This window comes from Porites lutea, chromosome 1, assembly GCF_958299795.1.
Source record: "Porites lutea chromosome 1, jaPorLute2.1, whole genome shotgun sequence".
Taxonomy (NCBI): Eukaryota; Metazoa; Cnidaria; class Anthozoa; order Scleractinia; family Poritidae; genus Porites; species Porites lutea.
Window position 1 is genome coordinate 45,702,325 of NC_133201.1, and position 23,950 is coordinate 45,726,274.

A 23,950-nucleotide genomic window follows, 5' to 3' on the forward strand; every position below is an offset into this window, starting at 1 on the left:
TTTCTTGACTGGTAAGTGAAAAAATTATAATAATATTTTTATGCAGAAACAAAATAATGCAAACTTCAGTTGATGTTTCAACAACTTGAAAAAGACAGAACAGAGTTGTCAAAAGATTGACTTCCATTTATTTTTGGTTCTGTGTTAAAAATTATATATTTATCTTTTTCACTTATGAATCTAGAAACTACATGTGTAAAAGCTTGAATTTTAAAAGGATAATTTGTGTATCATATCTGTAATATTGTACTGTGGTGGTTGCAAACAAACCACAACTCTTCATAAAGTCAGTACCATAATATTTTGAATGAATAATGACTAAGGCATATGTATGTTTATATGATGTGAGCAAGCCCAGTCACTTTACAGGGATGGCTTGGCTCATGCCTTATGTCCTTATAAAAATGTTTGTTGTGTTTATATGAGAAGGTGGGCTGGCCTTTAGTGCTTGCTAATGTCTTGATTCAGCATGGTAAAGGAACTGGCCTGTGAAAATCCAGGCTGTTGACTAAAACTGGATTCGTTGATAGCAACATTGACAGTGGCACAAAGCATCAAGTTCTCTGGTTACTGAAACATATACTGTTGCATTTTACCAGGGTTCTGAATAAGAGCCTGTGGCAGGCAAAATTTGCTGGCTATTTCACGTGAACTCGCTGCCAACTTTTCTTTGGAAATTACCCCCAAAATAGCCAAAATTTAACAATGTCATTGTTCTGTTCAAATACTCAAATTTTTGCCCCAGAATGGTTGAAATGCACTCTAAGAGGCCCACATTTCAAAGTTTTCCAGAGGGATGCTCCTGGACCCCCCTAGTAACTTGCACTTGTGGCGCGAGTTGTTTCCTTCTCTGCCTACCCCATAGCTTTTGCCACCTACTTAAAATCTTACTGAAAACCCTGTCTTGCTCTCATTCTGTGCTTCCAGAAAATATCCATATGCCCATCATGGAAGGTTTATCGATTTGAAGCTCCCTACCACCTGGACATTTCAGTTTTGCTTCCTACTTTCCTTTCACCCTCCCTGTTGGAATTTCCAATGACCCTTCATTGGCATGGCATGGATTTTTGTGGAACCACAGTTTTTAGTGCTGCAAAGGATAGTGGGACTGTAGTGGGTCAGTGGGTCTGGTGTTATGTAATTTTCAAAATTTTGCCATTAGCAAGGGCCAAATTTTCAGAATGTTCAGTGCTGGACAATGGTAAGATTTTGCTTTGAATTGAAGTGGTGAGGCCTTTCTAATTTAACCAGTAAAATGTTCTACACAGAAATTACTGTGAGAAATAGAAGTAAAGAAAAAATTGAGACTTGTAGTGACAGTATAAAAGAGGGATTTTATATTGGTATGAAAATTGCAAAAGTGTGACTGACTGCAAGTCAGATCCAAATCCATCTGAATTTCTGTTGGCCTTAGTAGTTGTTACCTTTGATAGGTGAGCCTGAAAATTTCCACCTTAGCTATTTTTTATATGCTCTTTTTCTTCCAACAAAAATTGTTTTTCAAAACAAATTGCTTGCACAGAACTTATTAAGGGCTATGACCATTATTTTCGGTATAAGTCTCTTGAAGCATTTTTTTAAAATTAGGCCCTACATGTTTAATTGCTAGTTGTTTTATTACCAGTAAATATAATTAACTATGCACATTTTTTTCCTTACATGCAGGATGATTTGGTAAATACAAAATACAAAACATATACAGTTTTATACATAAGGACAAGATGTCTGGTGTAGACTCTGAACAAGACAAACAGCCTATCAGCTCTGTTAGTGATGGCAGTGACTTACATTCACCTGGAAAAGACGTCTTAGAGGATCATAGCCCACCTGTAGAGGAAATAAGGGGCATCTCAGAAAAAGAAACTGTATCTGTTCAGGGTGAGACAAGAGAGGAAGTAAAAGATGACAACAGTGAAAATAAAGAAGAACAATCTCCAGTTGCAGAAGTGACTGTTAATGGTATTGATTTGCCTGTTGACGACCAGAAAGAGAGTGAAGTGGCAGACAATTTAGGAGATATTTCCACAGAAAAAAAAACCATTGAAACCCAAAAAGAGATATTAGATGACAAACATGTTAAAAACGAAAGTGTTGTGGAGGATGCTGGGAAGGAAAATGATGAGCATAAAGAGTCTGAAGTGAGTGTTGAAACTGTTGCCATGGAGACAAAAAAAGATCAAGATGAAACATCTGGTGACGTTAAGGAACCTGAAGGGAGTCCTACTACCAGGGTAGCAGAGGGAAGTGGAGAACAAGCTGAAACCACCACTGAAATTAAGGACGATCAACAAGAACATGTAGCTGTTGCTATGGAGACAAGCATTGAACAGGGTGAAACTTCAGCTGAAATAGAAGAGGCTAAAGAGGATCAAGAAGCTGTCACCGTGGAGGAAAATGGTAAACAAGATGAAGTTTTAGATGGAAACAAGGATTTAGAACAGAGTCCTGTTGCTATGGAAGTGAATGGAGAGGAAGTCAAAGAAGTCAAAGTAGAGGTAACAGTGTCTAGTGAAGTGGAGAGTACTCAACCTGAAGCTAAAGGAGAAGCAGTTGAGGTTCCAATTGTAACTACAGCTGGAAAACAACAGAATGGAGATCAACATCAAAACGGGCCCAGTGAAGAGAGTGGTCAGGCAGCAAAAATAGGTAATAAAAGAAATATACCAAGTTACCCATAGATTTATGTATTTAGCCTTTTGATAATGCAGCCAAACCCAGTGTGCAAAGGAAGTCATGTCCGATAGCCCAGGGCCAGTGGATTTTGCAGTCGGGGTTGTGAATTCTGTTCTTAACTTGCCTGAAGGGCAAGTGAAGGTTTTTGGGAAATTCAGATTACAGAAAAAAAGTAATCAATGCTGCTTAATCAACGTCTCACTTGCACAATGTAACTTTTGTAACAGGTTGAGGTAATTAACAATTATTCCTCGAGCCCGAATGGGCTCTGAGTCAATAGCCTTAGTAAAATAGTAAAAGTTAGTTCTAGTAAAATAGAAAAAAAATTTTTTTGTAAAATCCAACTAGTTGGTCAAAAATATCGAGACAAAACAACTTTAGCTAGCAAAACGCAATTCAGCTGCCATCATTTTGGTTTTCAAAGCTGGTGCTTTTCTCTACTAGTGGGCTATAACATATAGCCTAAGTAGTAGCTCAACCAATCAGAATGCAGCATTGATAAGAGACCACTAGCTGGATTTTACTAATTAACAATTTATTATTCCTCGAGCATGAATAGGCTATAATTATTGACTCAGAGGCCATGAGGGCGAAAGGAATAATTGTTTTAGTAAAATCCAACTAGTAGGTCAAAATATCAAGACAAAACAACTTTAGCTAGATAAAGCTAGACTTTAATCCTTTTTTGCCACCAAAATCCGGCGCTTTTCACTACTATTGGGCTATAACATATAGCCTAGTAGTAGTTCAACCAATCAGAACTCAGCATTGGTAATAGACCACTAGTTGGATTTTACTAATACGCTTTAGCTGTTGACCTAATAGACCCTTCCATGCTATTGACACGGACTAGTCAGGAAAATCTTTCTCGGCACCACTGGACATAGTACCTTAAAACTAGTAAAATCTCCAAGTTTGAAAGTGATACATCATAAGCAAGGGAAGATATACCTCTGAAAAGGTGCTAAAATTTACAGATTTTTAGTACTATTTATTGTCTGTAAAATTTTGTGACTTAAAGGCACTATATCCTCATTAGTTTTTTAACAAATCACTTTTAAACTTGGCAGTGTTATTAATTTAAAGGTGCTCTTTCCAGTGGAGTTGACAAATTTGCCCTAACTGGTCCATATCAATAGCTGAAAAGGTCTGTTCACGGTATCTGCCATCATTTCACCAACACATTTATATGGATGATATGAAAACATTTTCTTGGGTGCAAATAGATTTTTATTGTGTCTGTGTTTGTTAAATGTACCAGTAATTCCTTTGAAAAGAGAAGAAAACTTTTATTCCATCCACTTGCCTGTTTATAAAGCTCTGGACATGCCTTTTTATTGTAGGGATATCTTATTGTTTTTGCACACACAAATGACGCTTTGATCACTCTTACCCTAATTTAATCAAATTTTCTTCATTACACACCTGTGTTTGTAGTGTAGAGAAATCAAAATTGAGTGCATTTTTTTTATAATGGTTACCTCTTTCAGACACTCTGACCCAAGTAGTAATTGACAGAACATGCATCTCCCAGTTAGATATCCAGTACATACAATATCTAGATTTGCAAACTTCTGGCTGGCTAGCTGATTCTTGTATTGTCTTGAGTAATTTGTATGTAGCTATTTGCTGGTACAGTCAACTCTCTCTAAGACGGACACCTTTGGGACTGGCACTAGTGTCTGGCACTGGTGTCCGTCTCAGAGAGATGCCTGTCTTATAGAGAGTCAAATAAAGGGAGTTAAGAAAGGCAGGGACCAACTCTAAGTGTAAGTTTTACAGAGGTGTCAGTCCTATAGAGGTGTCCGTTAAAAGAGAGTCGACTGTATATATATACCTCTGATATTCACCAATGAGTTATATTATAAATAACAATTATTGGATGAGGCTGAGTATCATCTGAAGAATTCTGGAGATCGAGGAGGGTGTTGCGGATAACACTCTCCGAGATCTCCAGAATTCTTCAGATGATACATAAGCCTAATTGTTTCATTATTCATTCAAAATAATTCCCAGTTTAGAAACAAGCTAAAACATGCTTTAATACCTCCATTGATGTAAAGATCATCTTCAGTTGCCTGTTTATCGGCAAGTTTAAGAGATAAAGGGTTGTTCAGTTCTGCAAATATTCTCCAAATAGCAAGTGTCAACCGCCTTACTTTGTTTTTAGCCAATAGTTCTTCCTCGTGAAGTGACCAAACCAACTCAACCTTGTCCCCCAGCTCTTCTCAGTTAACTGTCCAGTTTTCTGGGAATTATGCTGTAGAATTGACGTCATTCTTCACATATCCCAAAATTCTTCCAAATTTGGTCAACAGTAGCTGGTTATGATGAATTATCCATGGGATTTGAGCTAATCAGAGATGGAGAAATATTTTGAATACATAATATTTATTATTATCATTATTAATTTCATTGTCATTATTACTTTAATTATTTTTAGCTGAAGACCATAATGCTGTGGAGAAGAGAAGATCGGTAACCATGGACAGTCCAGAGATTGCAAAAGACTCAGACAAAAGTGAAGATGACAAGACCAAAAAGGGGCGATCAAAGACAGTTGGGGATATTGGAGGCAGTGCAACATCACCTGTTAAGGTACATGTACCAACGGATCGATACATGTATGATGCCCTACTTATATACGTACATAGTCACATACAATAAATATACTGTTTACAGGTAGCCATTACAACACCTGAAGGAGAATCATGAGGTTAATCCCTATATTAAAATTATAAGATCTCTCCTAACAGATAACCCTCCCAGCCCAGGAAAGGTTGGCCTCACCATCGGGGTCTACATCCCTAGCTAATCTTTTTGAACAGTGGTGTGGGTTCTTTTACGTCCCACAAGAACCAGATAGGTTAAAGTGCTGTGAAACATGACCTACGGTTTTTCGTCCTTATCCGAGAAGACTAGAAAATTTAACCAGTAACTAATTAAGTTAGATGTGGATTGTACAGGGTTCTCCAGAAAATCTGAAGTAAAAAGGAAAAACCTTAAGTAGGCGGCAACTGATCAGATTGAAAAGCATGTCTTTCATGTGGCACAACTGGTGTAGGGGTAGGTATGGGAGAGGGGGTGGGGGGAGGCTGCTCCATTTCATTGTGAAAATTAATTTGGGGGTTACTGACAAGTGCATTTCAGTGTATTTTGGGCGACCAACTAAAGAAATTTTAGCCATGAGGAGGCCACCATTATTAAACAAACAAAAGTGTTAGGAAAAAATTGAGTGAAATATGATGGATTTATTATTTTCTGTGAGTAGCGGGCAGCTCTGTGTCAGCTAGAAAGTGATTTTCGCCAGTTGCAAGAGCTCTGCAGAGAACCCTGGCTTTTAGCTTCGGTCTGTTTATGCTTTTGGCCAGCAGACCCTTTTGCTTGATTAGAATGTTATATTTAAGAAGGAGAAACAAGATTCTAGTTGCTGGTAGGGGTCTAAGTGTCGAAAGGTGCTCAATATCACTCTTTTGCTTTGTTTTCTCTTTAAGGAAATTCAAAGATAGAGAGCAGTATGGCTAGGGTTCAGTATACCAAGCTTCTGAGGGGTCAGAGGTTCTCAGGGTCTTAATCCAGTCCTGGGGCCTGTTTCTCGAACATCCCAGTACCTTTTCGGGCCCAAAATCAAATATTCAAATCGAAATATAAAGAATAAGAGCGCGGGTCCTGGCTAGCAAAATGCTCCATTTTGTTTCATTAATTTATCATTTTAGATACAAAACTATTGAAACCTTGATCTTGAATGTAAACAACAACAGCTTACCGGGCCCATTAATTATCGGTACTTTCGAGAAACGTCTCAATGTCTCAACTTTTTGCCCTGATCCTACACTATTTCAGATTTTACACTTATTTATTTGTATTTTGAAGTAGATTCAAACCTCTACTTATGGGCACCTCTCAACAAAGGCCTTTGTTGTTTCAGTGGATACAATAGCACGATGGCAACCTCCTCTTTTCCCAAGGTGTCTGTTGTGGAGAGCTTTAACTCTTTTTATTTCCAGTGTTGTTTATCTGCATCATCCTGAAATACACCCATAATTTATGCAGAAGACAAATTCCATTGACAATAGATGTCTGTTTATTTATGAGTAGGAAGATGTTGCTGCAAGGTCAATGACAATCTGGTACACAGATGTCACGGATGATACCCCAACAAAGGAAAAACCTGAGGAGGTAGTCAGTTACTCCACAAGTATTGTGGGTGGGGTTGTGCACCGAGTACCAATTACATCAAAGTAGGTATAAGAGTGAAAAGGCAAGGTCTTAATATTACATGTATCAGTGTGTAACCACTTAATATTTGTAGACCATGGGAACCATGAGCTGCAGGCCAGTGGTTTTCATGTCTATGGTCAATATAAAGAGTATAGGCCATGGAAAATTGTTGTCGGTTTGTTTTCAGCAATTAAATATTATTTGACAATTTTTAATGTCCGTTCCTGTTGAATTTGTTAGGAAAAACATGCACCTGAGAAAGAGAAAAACAAATTGTGCCACCATCATGCCATTCCCATGGTCTACACTTATATTGACCATTACAACTCCCCACCAATCAGTGTGTGAGAAATCACTCGGTTATTGTTAAAACAGTTGTGGACATAACATCATGGATTCACTCTCCTTCAGTGCAAAAACAGTATGGTGACAAATAGAGAATTAATTTTTATCTCAGCCATGCGACAATGAACATTGCATCATGTTATCATGGTATTAAATTTGTCACCATAAAAGATGCTGGCAACAATACTAATGCTAGCAGTATGCTTGGCACTTATTGCGTTAAGTAATTAATTTTGTGTGCTGCCATGTGTGCAATAAGCTATGGAACTTCGTTTCAAAGAGCTGTGTTTTTAAGCATAAAAATTGTGATGTAAAGCTGTGGCTACACAAGCTTTCATCAGTGAGCTCCCTTGAAGAAAACTCTTGATAAAGAGTGAAACTGTCAATCCATTACACTGGCGTTAAACTACTGGTATTCTTCTCTTAATTATCTAACAATGCTGTGATCTCAAAGGGAATGTTTGTTGACATGGATTCAGTTAAAATTTCACTGAGATTTGAAGGGGCGTTTCGTTGTTTTATTTTAAGCTCACCAAAGGGCCCTCGAAAACCCAAAGAAGGAAGTCCACAAACCACTCCAAAGAAGAGGTCTGTCATAGACACCTTGTTTGGGCGGCGTAAAAAGTCTAAAGGGAGTCCAGAAAGTCCTCCAGCGGCCAGCTCTAGTGGTAAAGATAAAGATAAAGAACATCAAGAGAAGGAAGCTGAAGCTAGTCCGAGTAGTAAAGATACTAAAATAAAGGACACACCCGAAACTAATCCAGCTGCTCCTGACACAAGTGATGATACTGGTGTCAAAGATGCGTCAGAGCCTCTTCAGGACGACGCCAATGTGCAACCGGAGGTAAAAGGGACCAGTGATGGTGCTGAGGTAAAGCCAGCAACTGAGGCCGTGGTGAGTGCAGAGGTGGAGGATAGCAAGGATGGCCCAGAAACTAAGCAAGAAAGTGAAGGCAAGGAATCTACTGAGGTAGGAGATTCCAGTGGTGCTGATGCCAAGCACGAAACTGAGAGCAAGGCAGCTGCTGGAGAAGAAGAACTAACTGGAAATGTTGAAGGGAAACCTACTGCTGAAGCCGAAAGTCAAGAAGATATCGAAGAAACTTCCCAGGCTGCGACGGATGCTGCAAAGGAAGTTCCGGTAGAAACACAAGAGGCTAAAGAAGAACCAGTGTCAATAGAAAGCGCCCCATTAGAGAAGGGCAAAGAAAATGTTGAAGGACCAAAGGAGGAAGAGGTGGAGAACAAAGACTCTGATAAGGAGGCTGTTAAACGTGCTCACACAGAGCCCTCAGAGGAAGAAGCAAACTCTCAGCCGTCACCTAAGAAAAAGAAAACTTCTGGTATTTTTGGTGGCTTCTTTGCGCGACGAAAGAGCAAGAAAACTAAGGACCTTGGGTCAGCGAGTGCTTCTGCGGAAAAGGCAGAAGGTGACAAAGTCCAAGAACAGCAGGATGCACCGCCTGCAGTAGAAAGTAACGTAGCAGATGCTGGTGCTGAGAAAGGGCAGGAAGACGCCACATCTCCAAAGTTAGAAGTGACTGAGAGTGTGACTAGCCAAGCTGTTGGTCAAACTTTGGAAACTGTTGAAGAAGAATTAACTGATAAGGAAAAAGTGTATGGAAAAGAAGCAGAGACAACAGCAACGGACAAGTTAGAGGAGGGAATATCTGAAGAAGCTGATGCAACTTCAGAGATAAAAACAACAAATGTTGAAGACAAACATAATGGTGCAGAGGGAGCAGTAACTCAGATAGATTCTGTAGGGGAAAAGTATGCTGAATCAAAAACTGAAGTCAGTGCCGCGGAAGCTCCAGAAAGTGTGATAGTTGCTGAGGATAAAGGAAAAGACACTGAATCCAAACCAGAAGATAAGGACAAAGAGAAGGGAGGTAGGTTGGCTTTCCATTACAAGTACTGCCAAGGTAACGTCAAGTCTGCACTCAATTTATAATGTACATTTAGCTGTGGCCTTCCCACGCAGACGTTCTAGACGAAGCACGAAGAAAGTCTGCATGGGAGGCTAATTTAGCTCCGTTCGTAACTGACCCCATAGACTTTGTACAGTAATAGTGTCAAATTCTACAATACGCCTGTGTAATCGTAACAAATGATGACGAGTAAAATTAGGAAAGTCTTTCAAGTAAGATTTGTCAAATTTCTAAAGTCTCGGGATATAATTAGAATTTGGTCAAAGCGCGTGTTAATACCATGGGTGCCAAATTACCCTCGAAGGTTATCCTTTGTTTGCTGATTTTATCGTGAACTCCATTCACCGAAAAGTTGAAAGCATACTTTTAAAGTTCCTAATTTTCTAAATTTGTCGACAAAATGTTCGTTAGAAAATTGTGCGCTTTCCTCTGTTTAGGTTATTTACAGAGTCTTTTCAAGCCCTGACATCTTCATTCGTAGCACTATAAACCTGGAACGTTGTTATAGCAATTTTGTAATTTCAAAAGTCAAATTATAATTTAACGCTGAAATTTCGAAATTTCGTGCCAGAATTAAGGAGTAGTTTATCAACAATGATATTATCTTTGACGTTAAAAGCGAAAGTGAGCTCTGGGTAGTTTATCAAGGTGTCCATTATCATTTCAGCGGAGAAAGTGTCCTCGCCAGAATCAGAAGAAGCTAAAGATGAAATTTCAAAGCAATCTGTTGTCTTAAGAAAAGAAGTGAGTGCTTCATACAGTCCCAAGACACGACGTATGCAGATGAGGATAAGCTATGCTGAGAAGGATGGTGAAGGCAAGTATTTTTGCTGATTTCAGCATCAGATAGTCTTTAAACCCTTGCAATCTCGGAGACAATTATGTAGGCAGCTATGTAATACAGTCCGATGTGTGTAAGGTCCTGCAGATGCAACCATTGAAATTGAACTACTTAATGATATTTTGGTCCCGTTTATTTTATTTCATTTCTCTTCTTTTAAGAAGAGAATAATAATTAAAATTATTTAGCAATATTTATCTTCAAATATTTGTTTTCCAAGCGTATACATTCAAAGTTACAAACCGCAGAGGTGAACTTTGAAAATCTGACAAGTGAACGTCAGTTTTAAAAAAGTCTGCTATCCGCTCTAGTCTTCTTCAACGTTGTCCATCTTGGCCTTCTTTGATATTTGCTCAATTATTAACAATAAAAATTAATGTAATGAAGGATAGTATTTATCTTGGTTTGTTAACTAGGGCTCGTTGATCGTTGATCTTCGTAGAAATTCCTTACTGGTGACACGTCACTACCCAGATCTAGGTAGTGACGCGTCATCTGTAAGGAATTTCTACGCTCGTTCCTCAGACGTCATTTCGTGGGGAGAAACAGGTGGTGTCTTCGCGAAATGTCGGCTGTCTTCTAAGGCTATAACCCTCGAAGTAAAAAAAAGCAAACAAGCAAACAAATGAGCGCTCTCGTTTTTAAATGTTCCATCACTGGGCAAAGTAGACTACGAGTAGTCCCCATTTTTACTCAGAGATAGTAGATCGAGCGAAACGCAAGCGCGCGTGAAAATCATGTCATCCCACTCGAGAAAGGCGAGACGCGTTTCGCCTTTCTTGCATGGGATGATTTTCACACGCGCTCGCGTTTCGCTCGCTTTACTAACCCTGAGGAAAAATGAGGACTACTCGTAGTCTATGGGCAAAGCGGTTACCCTTGTATGTCATTCTATTTAGTGGCCATTTTTGTGATGACTAAATTTGGCTAATTTCCGCGACTCGGCTCCTTTAAAGATTACTGTGTTTTGTTTTGTAGGTGGTAAAGAGGTTGAGGTGATTGGTACACCTGAACAAGTTTCTGAACCAGCTAGTCCTAAAGGTAAACCTGATCTTCGAGTATCCTGCCGATCTCTGGGTGAGGCTGATCATGAGGGATGGCTCTCTAAGAAAGGTACGAGAACTTGCGGTGGGAAAGTCACCATGCTGGTTCCTCTATTTCTTTAATTAGGGTTACTGCGGTCATCGAAAAGTCGAGGGATTGGGAAAAAAAAGACAGGGAAAATCTCATTTCTTGCAGTAGTGAGGAGTTTTTTTGTTCAGAGCGCCAACAGATTTAGTGAAGATGTTAAAAGCATACGTTTTGTCTGGAAAGAAAACTCGTTAGGTGATCGATTTTGATGCATTTGATCCTGCAAGAAATCTACATCTGAAAGTACATTCTGCAAAAACAACAACGAAACGTCGAAACGTCGAAAATAAGGGGAAAATATTTTAAAGTCTGCAAGAGAAGCGGAAAAAAGTGTAAAATACATGATCAATGTTGTTTCAAAGGCGGACTCAGGAAACTCAGAATCTTTTCTTCCTAATGAGTAGCAACCTCATCAGTCATAACACTGTGGTATGACCGCTCATGATTTAGACAATCTGTACAGTTTTGTCAATGACGAAGGAAAACGATCTGCGTTGACCAGCGCAAAGGTCGATGCAATAAGCGTACATTTCATGACATAATTATGTGAGAGAATTTGATAAAATTAAGGCATTTTCTCTTTGGTGATCATTATTTTACTTCTCATGGCCGTTCCTCTTGATGATGCATTAATGGGGTATACTTGTTGTCAAAGAGAGATTCAAAAGCTGATGTATCGCCGAGCGCTAGCCTTGGCCCCCTCCGTTAATTTAGAAAAAAGCTTACAACGACAACGGTCGAAGCTCAAAACGCTTTTTTTCCAGCAAAATTGTTCTGCTTAGGTTTCACGTGATCGAATATCAAACTGTGACAATGATCAGATTACGAGTGATAGAAGGTCCAAAGGCGTGTAATCAGATTGCGTTCAGTGTATTCCATGCATTCTCAGTGGAAGTCCGAACGAACGCCGTGCAACCTGGAGATTAGGATTACGGGCTCCTCTTGTCGCCCGCAAAAAGGTGACTAAGGTATTTAAAATCTGGAAGACACAGGCGACTCGGAGAAATACAATAAAAGATCGGAGTTCTTCCAAGAGGATTCGAGCCCATTTCTGACTTGCGACATGTTCTGTGATCCTTTTTACAGGTGGAATGCTGTTTTTATCAAGCTGGAAGCGAAAGTGGGTGGTACTGAAGGATGGCAAGCTTTATTACTTTAAAACTGCCTTTGACCCTGAGGCCGGTGGGATTATTAAGATGAGGGACGTCACGGTTGCAGAAGCTCCTGAAACCAAAAAGAACTTGTAAGTCCTTACCAATGAGCGCCATATTTATGGAGCGCGGAGAGGGAGGGAGGGGGGGGGGGGGGGAGGTGGGCGAAAAGCCTTGTTTTTCGTGTATTCCTGCCTTCCTGCCTTTTTTGTTTCCAAATCTATAGCCAGTATTTCATTCAGTCAAAAATGGCTCAATAAGGTCGTAGAGGTGGGGTCAATGAACATGCGGGAATTTTTCGTTGATTTTTCGGATGTGTTTCATGAACGAAAATTGGTGAGGGGTTAAAATTATGGGACCAGAAATGCCCCCTTAAAACATCAAGAATACTACAGGGCAGCAAATAATAATGTCTTTGCAAAGGACCCGGTAACCAGTTTAGTCGGACAAACTAGAAAGTTGTAGGACCGACGTACATTATTTTCTCTCTTAATATCTTCAAATACTACACAGATCGCCAGCTTCAAAATGATAGTCTTTGGGTTTTTATCCCTGCGCTTGTCATATCCTACCGCTGGTTAAGAGTTCGGTCCAACATGGGGCAAATTTGGTCGGAAATTACGGTCTGATTACCGACTGTTACTATTCGTAGTTTCGGTGGTTATGTCCTGTTATTAGCGATCTTCATTTTAGTAATAGTTACTGAAGGGGAAACAAATCTGTACACTGAAATTAAACAGTTTTTCTTGTCGCTTCAGTTCGCGCCATCAAGCTATGCAACATAGACATGCTTCAGTAAGAGAGTAGGTGATACAGTCAGCGACATAACTACAATCAGAAAATTGTTACGCTAGATGTAGTATATAAATTATCCCTATCCCCGACTTAAGTTGGCTTTTCTGGGTGTTTCCTTCGAATACCTTCTCCTTCTCGGCAGTGCGCACTGCTGAGAGAGGGAAAGAACAAATAAAAGCATACTCTTGCCTTTTTCTAGCACAGCGTTCTAGAGTGACGTCATGTAAGTGTGCAAAGAAAGTCGTGTCCAATAGTCCGGGGCTCAGAAAAGATTTTGCGATCGGGCTAGTGAATTCCGTTCTCTCTTGCCCCGATAGCCAAGCAAAGTTTTTTGGGGGGAATTCAAATTACAGAAGTTTGTATGGTCGATAAGAGTACAGACCATAGAAAATTGTCGCTGTTGCTGAACTAAATGATCACCTAATTTTGAAACCGATTCACTTCCTTAAATTAAAGGTGTGTTTTCTTTCTTTACCAGCTGTTTTAAGTGTGAACAGCCGGGAACTAAACCTCAGATCTACTTGTTTATGGCGGACAGTAAGGAGGAGATGGACAATTGGCTAAGAGTGTTAGCAGCCGCGTCCAAAGGTGAAATCATTCAGAAGATGTCCAAACAGAACCAGCTGTCAGTCAAGGATGAAGTAGTCATGCGAAGGAAATCAGGAAGTAATTCAGCTCAGCGCCACAGTTCTGTTCTTGGTTAGTGTTCGCGGTTTTCCTTTGTTCCTGTTTAATAGAGAGCTTTAGCAACGAGGACGGCGACGGCAGCCACAACGTTACTTTCAAAATAAATCTACGTTTTTTTTTTTCAATTTTTGTTGCTTTAAATGTCAACGGTACGTGAATTTTCCTTGGAGTTGAATTCTTGGGAACCGCACGAAAGTTCAGAAAGTGGCAGAAAAATTCGACGTAGTGTTTACGTGCTCCAAAGAACGTCGCGTAAGGAAATTTCACGTGGTGGTCGAGCGGGGACGGCAAAGAAATGTACCAAAAGGTGTGCTGCACGTGCAAGTGTTTGTTTTGCTTTTTTGACGTTCTTCTCCTATTTTCCGTCTTCGTTGCTAAAGTTACCGAGTTGCACTGTCCTTACCGAAGAGATTCTCATAAGTTAGAAGGAGTGGCTCATTTTTATACCGTAGGTTATTGAATATGTGAATTTTTCGACCCTTTTTCTCTCTTTTTTCGAACCACCGTAGAAATCATATAGACGTAAGCCCCCATCTGCCCCGCCCCCCATGTAGCCCGAAACCCCTGCTCTGAACAGATTAGAATTTCCACCTTCTTCATGATTCTTCCGAGACTGGAAAGAGGATCTGAACCACAACTCACTACTTCAACTTTACGTGAATATGCGTGCGTGTTATTTTATTCTGTTAGCTGTTGGAGGACGTCACGAATTTTTGGAAGACGTAGAAGATTTCAAGACCACCCGTCGGAGGTCCATGCCTGGTTCCTTCAGCAAGGAGATACTCAAGGAAACAGAGGAGAAAGGTAAAGAAACTGTTGTCCCTAATGTCACAGTCCCAGAATCTTTCGAAGAACAACCTAAGGATGAACCTAGCGGTGCTATCACAACCCTTAGTGCCGACAAACCATCGACACCTAGTGAGGCACCTAGCGATGCACTCACAGCACCTTCTGATGCACCCGTTTCTCCTAATATCGATGCACCCACAGCACCCAGCGACGAACCCCTGGCACCTAGTGACGCACCTCCGAAAACCAATGATACAACCTTGGCACCTAATAGCGATTCACCCACAGCACCTGGTAATACACCCTTGGCACCTGATAGCGATGCATCCACAGCACCTAGCGATGAACCCCTGGCACCTAGCGACACAGCTCCAACACCCAGTGACGCACCCTTGGCACCTAGTGACACAGATTTAACACTTAGTGACGCTCCAGACACAACCCCGACATCCATTGACGACCAAGAAACACAATCTAGTGATGCACCACCTGCACCTGGAGAATCGACCCAAGTGCCAATCAAAGAGCAAACAGTACTAGTCGTCGCCCCTTCTCTCTCAGAATCCACAGAGGACAGTCAAGAAGAGAAACCTGCAAGCGAAGAGTTTAAAACCACTAAACACACAGTCTCCGTGATGGTAGATAAGGTGTTTGTGGGAAGCGAAAGGGTGATTGTTGAGACAACATCTTCTGTTGAGGCATCCTCATGTGACTTGGAAACGCCAATGTTACCAAGCTCTGGTGATGCAGTCCCAGAAAAAGACAGAGGAACTGAAGAAAGCTCCAAGATCTCTGCAGAAGTGGCAGAAAAGACAGAAAAGCAGGAATTGTCGACAGAGGCCGAATCTGCTGTGGATAGAGCGGATGGAGCTGTGAGCGTCACAACGACGAAAAGCACAGTTACGGTTGTAGAAACTGTTAAATCCTCCATTAAAATCTCCGAAACAGTCAAGACCTCGACCGCAGTGTCTACATCTGAGAAAGTAGAGCAGTCTTCCCAGCAGACCTCAGAACCAGAAATCATGGAGGAGGTAACGCCATCAGAAGCTAGTTCTGCCGAACAGTTGGAGAGCGAGCCATCGGTAACCCCACCACTGTCCCCATCTAAAACTAAATGGTACTTCTCTTTAGACAGAAAGCAGGCTTGGTCAGTGGCACCTGAGACCGACGAAGAAAAGTCTCCCAAGCGCCGAAAGTCCTCTGACAGAAGCTCAATTAAGTCGACTAACAGCGGCCGGGAATCGATTTCGTCGTTGCCCGAAGAGGATCAGTTTATGGTGATGTGCCGAAATATTAGGAAAGCGCGCCTGTCCATATATGGTGAGCCAGTGGTGGATGGTGCAGAAAGACTGCGGGCGTTTTCCAATGCAAAAGAGGATGATAAGACACTCCTTCGACTTAGAACATTGGAAAGAACTCTGAAGGTGAGTTTTACGAAAAGGATCTTCATGGAAACAGATCGTTTCGATACAAGTTGTTTCGACACAAGTCTCTTCGATACGAACTCAGGCAGTGAGACTGCACAACAATTTCGATCACTCCAAGTATTGTTTACGCGTGAAAAAGAAAAACACTCGGGGTGAATATTCCTCCCTTCGACTGAATCAACTTGTCTCGAAACGACTTTTCTCTCAATGACTTGTCTCGAAACGGCGGGTAACCATCTTCACTCTGGCGCTTTCCGCACTTTCTTTAAAGGTTGTAAAATGTGTGTCAGCGTTCTTTCCTTTTTCGGTATGGCCCTCCATGTACATTTAACTCCGAAACTACTGGAAATTTTCAAAATAAATGTGTGTGTAAATGGCAAAAAAAAAAAGCAGTATCAAAGCTAATAGACGTTTTCAGAACGTAACGAAATTTATCCCTTAACGTACTTCGTGGATTTTGCAAGCGCAACTTCCGCAAATACAACATAAGACATTACTGTGCACTAGTATGAAATAAGTCTTACCAACTGGTGTATAACCCCTCGGGTTCACTTTTCTATATAGTGATTATCGAAATACCACTAAATAGAATTTAAAATGCTGCTCTGGACATTTAACCGCAATGAAGCCTCACATCCAGTTCAGGCCTAGCCTGCGTAGCAAGCGTTTCCGTTCGGTTTCAGAGCAAAGAAATACCGAGGAAGGGGACTTGCGGTTTTGACCGCGCGAGAAATGAAACGAGAGCCAAAAAGTAAAAGAGGGGGAGGGGGAGGGGGAGGGGAAGGAAGAAAACGCTTGCAGACAAACCCCTCGATTTTGAAAACCTGCGGTCGCCAGCGAACGCAGCGCCTGATTGGCTCAGCAAGTCAAACAATATTGACATGTGTCGATCAAAGGTTTGTTTCATACTGAGAGGTCATGTATGGTACCTGATACGCGTATTATTTTTATTATGTCGGTGCGCGAACTCAGGCATGACAGGTCAGGTGGGTGTTTTTCAAAATCCCGGGGTTTGTCTGCAAGCGTTTCCTTCCTTTCTTCCCCACCCCCTCCCCGCTCTTTTACTTGCGCCACTTTTCTCGCGGTCTTTGACTCTCGTTCCTCGTTCTTTTCTCCTAAACCGCACAGAAAAACTTGCTACTCAGGCTAGTTCAGGCCCCCACTCCCCTCAAAAAGAGCTGGAGCGTGATATTTCAAAATAACTGTAGGTAAAAACTCATGTTTTTTGGAGGAAACGTAAGTAAAAATAATAGTTCCGAACTCCGCTTTTCACTCTTTATAATAGAAGAAGAAAAATCCCCCCCCCCCCCCCCCCCATAAAAAAGGCAAATGCTTGTGAAGAATTTTGACCACGATACAGCGGGGAGGTGGGCGAAGTCGCACGTTAATGGTGGTATCAGTGTAACCTCGCATTCTCGACTACCAACAACAACTATCTTCTTGCGTTTGTAGGATAAAGAGAAGCATCTTTCTGACCTTGAAGAGCTTCTTAGCCAGCCACAAATCAACAGAAGGTCAATTTATGAGTGGAAATTGCGCAATTCCGAATTGCTGGACGAACTATTTCCTCAAGAGAATATCGAGAAACTGGGAGAGATTGAAAGCATTGCTGAGGGAGGGGAGGACGAGGGGCAAAAGCAAGAAAACGTGGGGGTAGAGGGTAGTAAGTCTCAACAAGACGGAAGTGTTCAGGAGGAAGAGGAAACACTGGATAAAGCAAACGAAGTGGAGAGTACTTCCAAGGACGAAAGTAGTGAAAATGTGAGCGAGAAACAGTCTGCAGAAGAAGGAGAGAAGGAAATTGAAGAGGTGCATAAATCAGCCGATGACGATCAACAATCAGCAGAGAAACAACAAGACAAGGACAACGAAACACTGACCGAAACACAACAAAGTCCATCTGAGAGTCTTCCTCCCACAGATTCTGAGAATATACAAGGACAGGACTCTGTGGGTGAAAAACAAGAACAAGAAAAAAACATTGCTGCCGAGGAGCAACAGGAGGGTAAGGACAAATTAGACACTCACCTTTGACATTCTTTGAAATGCAATAGTAAGGTGTTATTTTCTCTGGGGAAAACACAGTTCACCAAACAGTAATATCACCGGTTGGTTTTCCTTTTGCAAAATTGGAAACACTATCGTGTTTCCATTACTTGGGGTAACACCAGTAAGTGTTTAAGATGACGGGGAGAGCTTTGGAAACAGTGAAGTCTTTCGCTTCTTGTATCGGCTTTTAAAGGGTGCTGGGTCAGAATAATCCAGTTTGACACAACACAGACCCAGTTTCTCGTGCAATCTTAAAATGGCCACTACTTGTCCGGATCGTCTCGATCGCGTCGATTTTGGAGGACGATTATATTGAAAGCCGTCTATTTGTTTTATTAATGTTCGATCCCATCAGTCTTCCGAATCGTCCTGCATCGCATCAAAGGTCTTTCCGTATGATCGCCTCGATTGAACCCATTCTTAGGCGACTCAAGCGATGGAAACGATCCGGATATTGTTTTGAAATCAGGCTTAATGCGATGTTTAGGGAGACTATGAGGACGTGAAAACGGATCACGACTTTTATTTTCTCTCTTTGCAACCTCTCCAGAAGAATTCGCCTTTTTTTGGCTTATAAATGTGATCCAAAAAACCTTTTTAGACCTCATTTATAAGCTAAAAGAAGGCGAATGTTCATGGCGAGGTCGCAAAAAAGTTCAAAGAGAGAAAAGAAAACTCGTGATCCCTTATTCACGTCCTCCACTGTCTCCATAAGACGATTCGATTTCACTTTATTAGTGAGTTTTTGTCTGACCACTGTCATCGTTGCAATTTCCCGTTTAAGCACCGAGTTTTAGCGCAACATCTCTTTATGGCAAAACCCAGTACAGTATGTTGCCCAGTATCCGGACGGTACCAGTATCCGGACACTTAAAACAAAAACTCAATTTTTGAGGCGCCCTTTTCAGTTATCGGTAAACGAAGTATTTCGAATGAAAGCTGAACATTTCGGCTTTAAGATGAAGGTTTTGGCGAGTTGAAAGCTTGCGAAACAGTCGCAGAAGACGCCGTTCTGTTCAGGTGAATAAACATTTCACGGCTAATATTTACGCGGTTTACTGCGCAGTAAAATTAGTGCTGCTCACAAAAGGGTTGGTAATATGTCATATTTTCAAAGAAACGGTTTTATATTTAACGTGAAGATACTTAAAGAAGTCCGGTTCTCAGAAAGTTTATTAATTCTTCTTAAAATTCGATTTGTTTGGAATAACGGAGCCCAGAAACATTCACTAAGTATTGATGTCAGGTGCCCAGTATCCGGACACTTTTTTCTTTGCTGTACAGAATCGATGAATTACCCATGTACATTATCCGGATAAGACTTATTTCATATCTATAACTATAATTAAAGCTTAGGATATATGATATAGTCGTAAAATGGAATTCTATTCAACTCCGTACGGAAATTTTCTTCACTCATTCCGAGGCGACTTGATTTCGTGTGCGTCTCTTGTTTCGCGTGACTGCATTTTCTATATATAACCGAAAGCGTCGGAGTTGAACCTGGAAGTCTCATACTTTCCCCAGTTGTGACTGCTAGAATGGGGTTGCAACGGTCTGAAAAATGTCACAAAGGGCTTGAGAGAGATGTGAAAGAAGGACGAATTAGTGCTAGAAAAGCAGGGTTATTGTAGGGTCTGTAGGGACTGAGCATGAAGAAATCAACACTGCAGGTCAGACTAAATAGGAGAGTGACCTTTGACCGTCGCATTGAGGTCCCTTCGCCAAGCTTTTTTTTTTAATAAAAAATGAAGAAAAACATTCGTTTGCAGATTGGGTAATTGAGCTAGCAAACCGCGGCTTCGGCATGTCCACGGATGCCTTCCTTAAATCAGTGAAAAAGTTCCTAGACAAGGAAGTAAGAATTATGCCATTTAACAGCCGCCCGCGTACCCCACCATACCTCAGTCATTTTTTATCTTTTATTTCACGATGCTAGGTTATATTTTTGGAATGGATTGCGAGACTACTTAGCAAGTGCAAGAGAAGCTTATAAGTCGTTTTCCTGTCGAAATTTATGTGCAATTAGGTTGTCATTGTTGTGTCCGGATACTGGGCCAGTTGTCCGGATACTGGGCAACATAGGAGCTCTGCAAAAATATTAATTTCGCGATGGAACCAGAGGCAAAAAAGTTAAACTGTCTTTTGTCATATTAAGGACTAAATAGATTTTGTCTGGGCCAAATTTCTGAGCTCTTGCGATCAACAAAGGAAAGTTATTGCAATGTTAAACTGAAGTGTCCGGATACTGGGCAACATACTGTAACGTGCTGATGAGTGATTTCGATCTTATCCTAAACATAGTCGATCTTATCCTAAACATTATCTTTGTATGATCACCTGCGTTAAGGTTGCAGAAGATTTTGTAGAGAGGCATTTTAGGCCATCCTTGTCCGAAATGCATTTCACGCAGAAGTTTCTCTTTTATAAGAGAGTTATAAAAGACAGAAATATATACCTTATTTTTGATAAATTCTGATAAAAGATAAAAAATGTAGGTTTTTAAGTTGTGTAGGAAAAAAAAATACTATCTTTTGGTATCCAGAATTGTAAGTTATATAAAGCAAGATGGACAAACGAAAGACCTTTCTCAACTCACGCTCAGTGGGGAAGAGCTTATTTTTTGTTGAATTATGACTTTGGCCAAAACGGTTAAGTAGACTTTTTTCTTAGCAGGCTTAATGTTGATTTAACAAATATTTAATCTCAAACACGACTCTTACACTCAAGTGATGATAAATTATGAGGAACACTGATAACGAGCAGCAACTTTCTCAACAGTAGGGAGCTTTAGAAATAACGACCGCGACGGCAACGAGAACGGCAAAAAAGCAATACGTTTCATTAGGAAAACAACAACTTTACCACGTTCATCACGCTCTATTGTAGATTTCCTTGCCGTCACTGCACGACTACAATGCAAAACTTCCTTGCACGAGATGGAATAAAAGCGAAGAAGTTTGAATCAGCGCGAATTCACGTGTGTGACGTTTTCGCTGCCATTACCGTCGTAGATGCTTAAGCTCCCAAATCTCTCACTGAAGGCTGAGTTGACGAAGTCTTTGTGTGGTTTTGAATTTCAATTATTCCTTTCTGGCAGGTCAGCTTCAGGTGGGGGGGAGGGGGGGGGGGGGTGGCGGGGAACCTTCCCAATTCGTGACAGCGTTGAGTTTAGGACTTAACGGCGTCCTCTTTGTGCCAATAGCGTTTGGTGTCTTGTGTATGCTTATGAGACAAGGGCTAACAATGAAAATTATTTAGATCGATGCTTGGAAGTGGACTAAGTTCGAGCCTTTGCTTTGGCATATAAAAAAATTGAAGCCCCTCAACGATCACCACCCGTGAAATATGAATCACTTGGTGAATAGTGCTGTTCCCTGGTCCCAGAGGTTTTTTCTTGAAAATTTTCTCCGCGCGAAAGCGAGCCGTGAAGCGGCGAAAACGAGTCTCGGCTCGCTCTCTCTCACGCTGAGAAAAAATTTCAAGAGAACCTCTGGGACCAGAGAACTTGTCCCTACGGAACAGTTAACTTTGTGACCCGAGGGATTAGTCATTGGGAGAGGCGAACAAAAACCTTTATCGTACAAATTGATGAAAGTAATCTCCGCTTGGAGAGGGCTTGGCAGCTCTGCTATGAACACTTCTTTCTTCTACGTTTTTGTTTGAGATCTTTTCAGTTGATTTTCAAAAGAAATCTGCATGATTATTTTGCCCTTTTTATCGCTGCACTTTATCATCCATTAAGTAAAACCAATCCTGAGTCATGAATGTTTTCCCGCGCTTGCTGGCACCGGCCGCTAGATGTATTTGCTTCAATATCTGATTGGCTCACTTGATTGCCATCTCTTTTGATGATTGGCCAAAGTTGATACTCAGAGTGTTGTTTTACCACACTATGATAACAATAAACCGCGTTATCGCGTATTTTCTTTCTTGCACCGTCCTTTTTTACGATGAAATCACGATATGTCCGACTTGCGATAAAGGACCCTCTCCCTCTCCCTCTCTTCGATTGTTAAGGGACGGTTATTTTCGTGCTCGATCAGCAGATGCCCAGTTCCCACCGTCTGAATTATGAAAAGTTTTGTGACACTTCTCCTTTAGTTGACTTGTCGCTGCTGGAGTAGTCACTGAAAACTATAAGAGGAAAGAAAACGAATTTTTTCAGTGTTTTCCATAATAAACTATGATGCCCTAATCCTTTGCAACACCATGTTGGCCATTTTGAGTCTGGGTTGGTTATGGCACTGTTTTAAGGAAATCAAGAGCTTTTTATTGGCTATAACGAGGTTGGGCGGGAAGCTGGTTCACAACTCGCCCCCAAAACAGTCCCATAGTGCAATTCGATTCAACACCGACCCAGTCTCCCACGCAACCTCAAAATGTCCAATTCTGCTTATTGCTCTGCATACATTTGCTATAGTGCTGTTGAGGAGAATTTGATTCACAATCAAGATATTTGACCTTTTTTCATCATTTTCGTTATTCTCGTGACCTTTGTGTTTGATTAAAGAGTAATTTTCTAAGGAGAAATTATATGCCGGTCAAAATTAGGCCTTAAAGGGTTTTATTGGAAACTTGTATTATACGCAAAGGAACTCTCCATTTCAATGCAATGAAGTTTACATTCATGTAAAGGTTTCTTAGTGGTGGTCATAAATGAGCTAAACATAGGTAGACTTCAGTGTTTATATTGAATAATATGAAATCCTATACATTTACATGATAACGTAATTAAATAATTGTTTACTCTTCTCAAATATAAATATGAATATATAAATAAAAAAGCTATTTTTGAGAAGCTAAGGCTCGAACATTTCTTGCCCTTTGGAGCTGGAGTCATGTGGCGTAATTTCCCTACAAATCACATGGTTAGACTAATAGCATGGCCAAGCTTAGTCTCCTTCGCAGCCGTTATTAGGGTCGTCACTCGTCACGCAACGCTCCTCCCCACTAACTAGTGGGGAGGAGCGTTGCGTGACGAGTGACGACCCTAATAACGGCTGCGAAGGAGACTAGGCCAAGCTTGAGTCTTCTGATATTCAAGATAGTTTGCATAGCTGGCTGTATTGTGTCGGATTGCCGCCAAATCGCACTCGACTAGTACACAGTACCGCCTGCTACGTAGGCTTACATTCAAGACTGATTATCTTTATATATTAAGGTCTGAATGGCTCCTCATTTTGAAGGATTTGTATAGTGGAAAGTACTACGATGCTAGCTATACAGCAAACGCTCCCATACAGGCTCTTTGAATTTTTTCACAATTGAATACGTATCTCCTCACCATCAAAAGCCATCAAAAAAGGCAATCTGTGAAGTCACAGTTATAAAAATAATTCTTATTTATTACTGATTCTAATGAGAATCATTTCCATTTTTAAGGTTTTGCGCTTCACCTTATTTTGAAAGTGCGGTTAGTGGAAACTCGGGAATGACGTTGTTTGACTAGTTCTCCAAGCCCGAAGCGGGGGGGGGGGGGGTGGGGTACTCAAAAAAATTTTATACAGGGAGGCTCTGCTCCGTGGATCAACCCCTTACCCTTTCATATACCATTTTTTCACGAAAAAGGTACCCCTTTCGTATACCTTCTATTGAAAAATGGCACCCCTTTCTCATACCTTGTTTAGAACTTTTCTACCCTTTTAACTGCTGTAAATGCGCTGTCATTTAAATAGGAATCAATCACAAAAATAGAACGTTTTCTCGACTTTATAAAGCCATAAAATTCACCTGTTAGCCCTTTGGACCCTTTTACAGACCCAAATGACAGATTTCCCTACCCTTGCATATACTTCAACAAGTAAAATCCCAGTATACCCTTTCATATACCTGCAGTCCGAAAAAGATACCTTTTTCGGGCGGAGCCTCCCCCTATAGGCCATTATAGGGAGTACTCCACCCCCGGTC

General features: G+C 41.0%; 1 protein-coding gene across 1 annotated transcript; it reads left to right on the top strand.

Moving 5' to 3' along the window:
- The first annotated feature begins 1,641 nt into the window (after positions 1 to 1,641).
- On the top strand, positions 1,642 to 18,557 carry LOC140952648 (uncharacterized). Its single transcript, XM_073402086.1, has 10 exons — positions 1,642 to 2,646; positions 5,117 to 5,271; positions 6,772 to 6,914; positions 7,768 to 9,131; positions 9,838 to 9,987; positions 10,990 to 11,124; positions 12,229 to 12,385; positions 13,567 to 13,787; positions 14,466 to 15,988; positions 17,444 to 18,557. Exons 1-10 carry the CDS (start codon positions 1,722 to 1,724, stop codon positions 18,023 to 18,025), a joined length of 5,355 nt encoding a protein of 1,784 aa, XP_073258187.1. The 5' UTR covers positions 1,642 to 1,721; the 3' UTR covers positions 18,026 to 18,557.
- Positions 18,558 to 23,950: the final 5,393 nt, after the last annotated feature.

Coding starts and splice junctions, on each gene's coding strand:
- LOC140952648 (XM_073402086.1), top strand. CDS start 1,722: ATGTCTGGTGTAGACTCTGAACAAGACAAACAGCCTATCAGCTCTGTT. Junction 2,647..5,116: donor TGGTCAGGCAGCAAAAATAG/GTAATAAAAGAA, acceptor AATTATTTTTAG/CTGAAGACCATAATGCTGTG. Junction 5,272..6,771: donor GTGCAACATCACCTGTTAAG/GTACATGTACCA, acceptor ATTTATGAGTAG/GAAGATGTTGCTGCAAGGTC.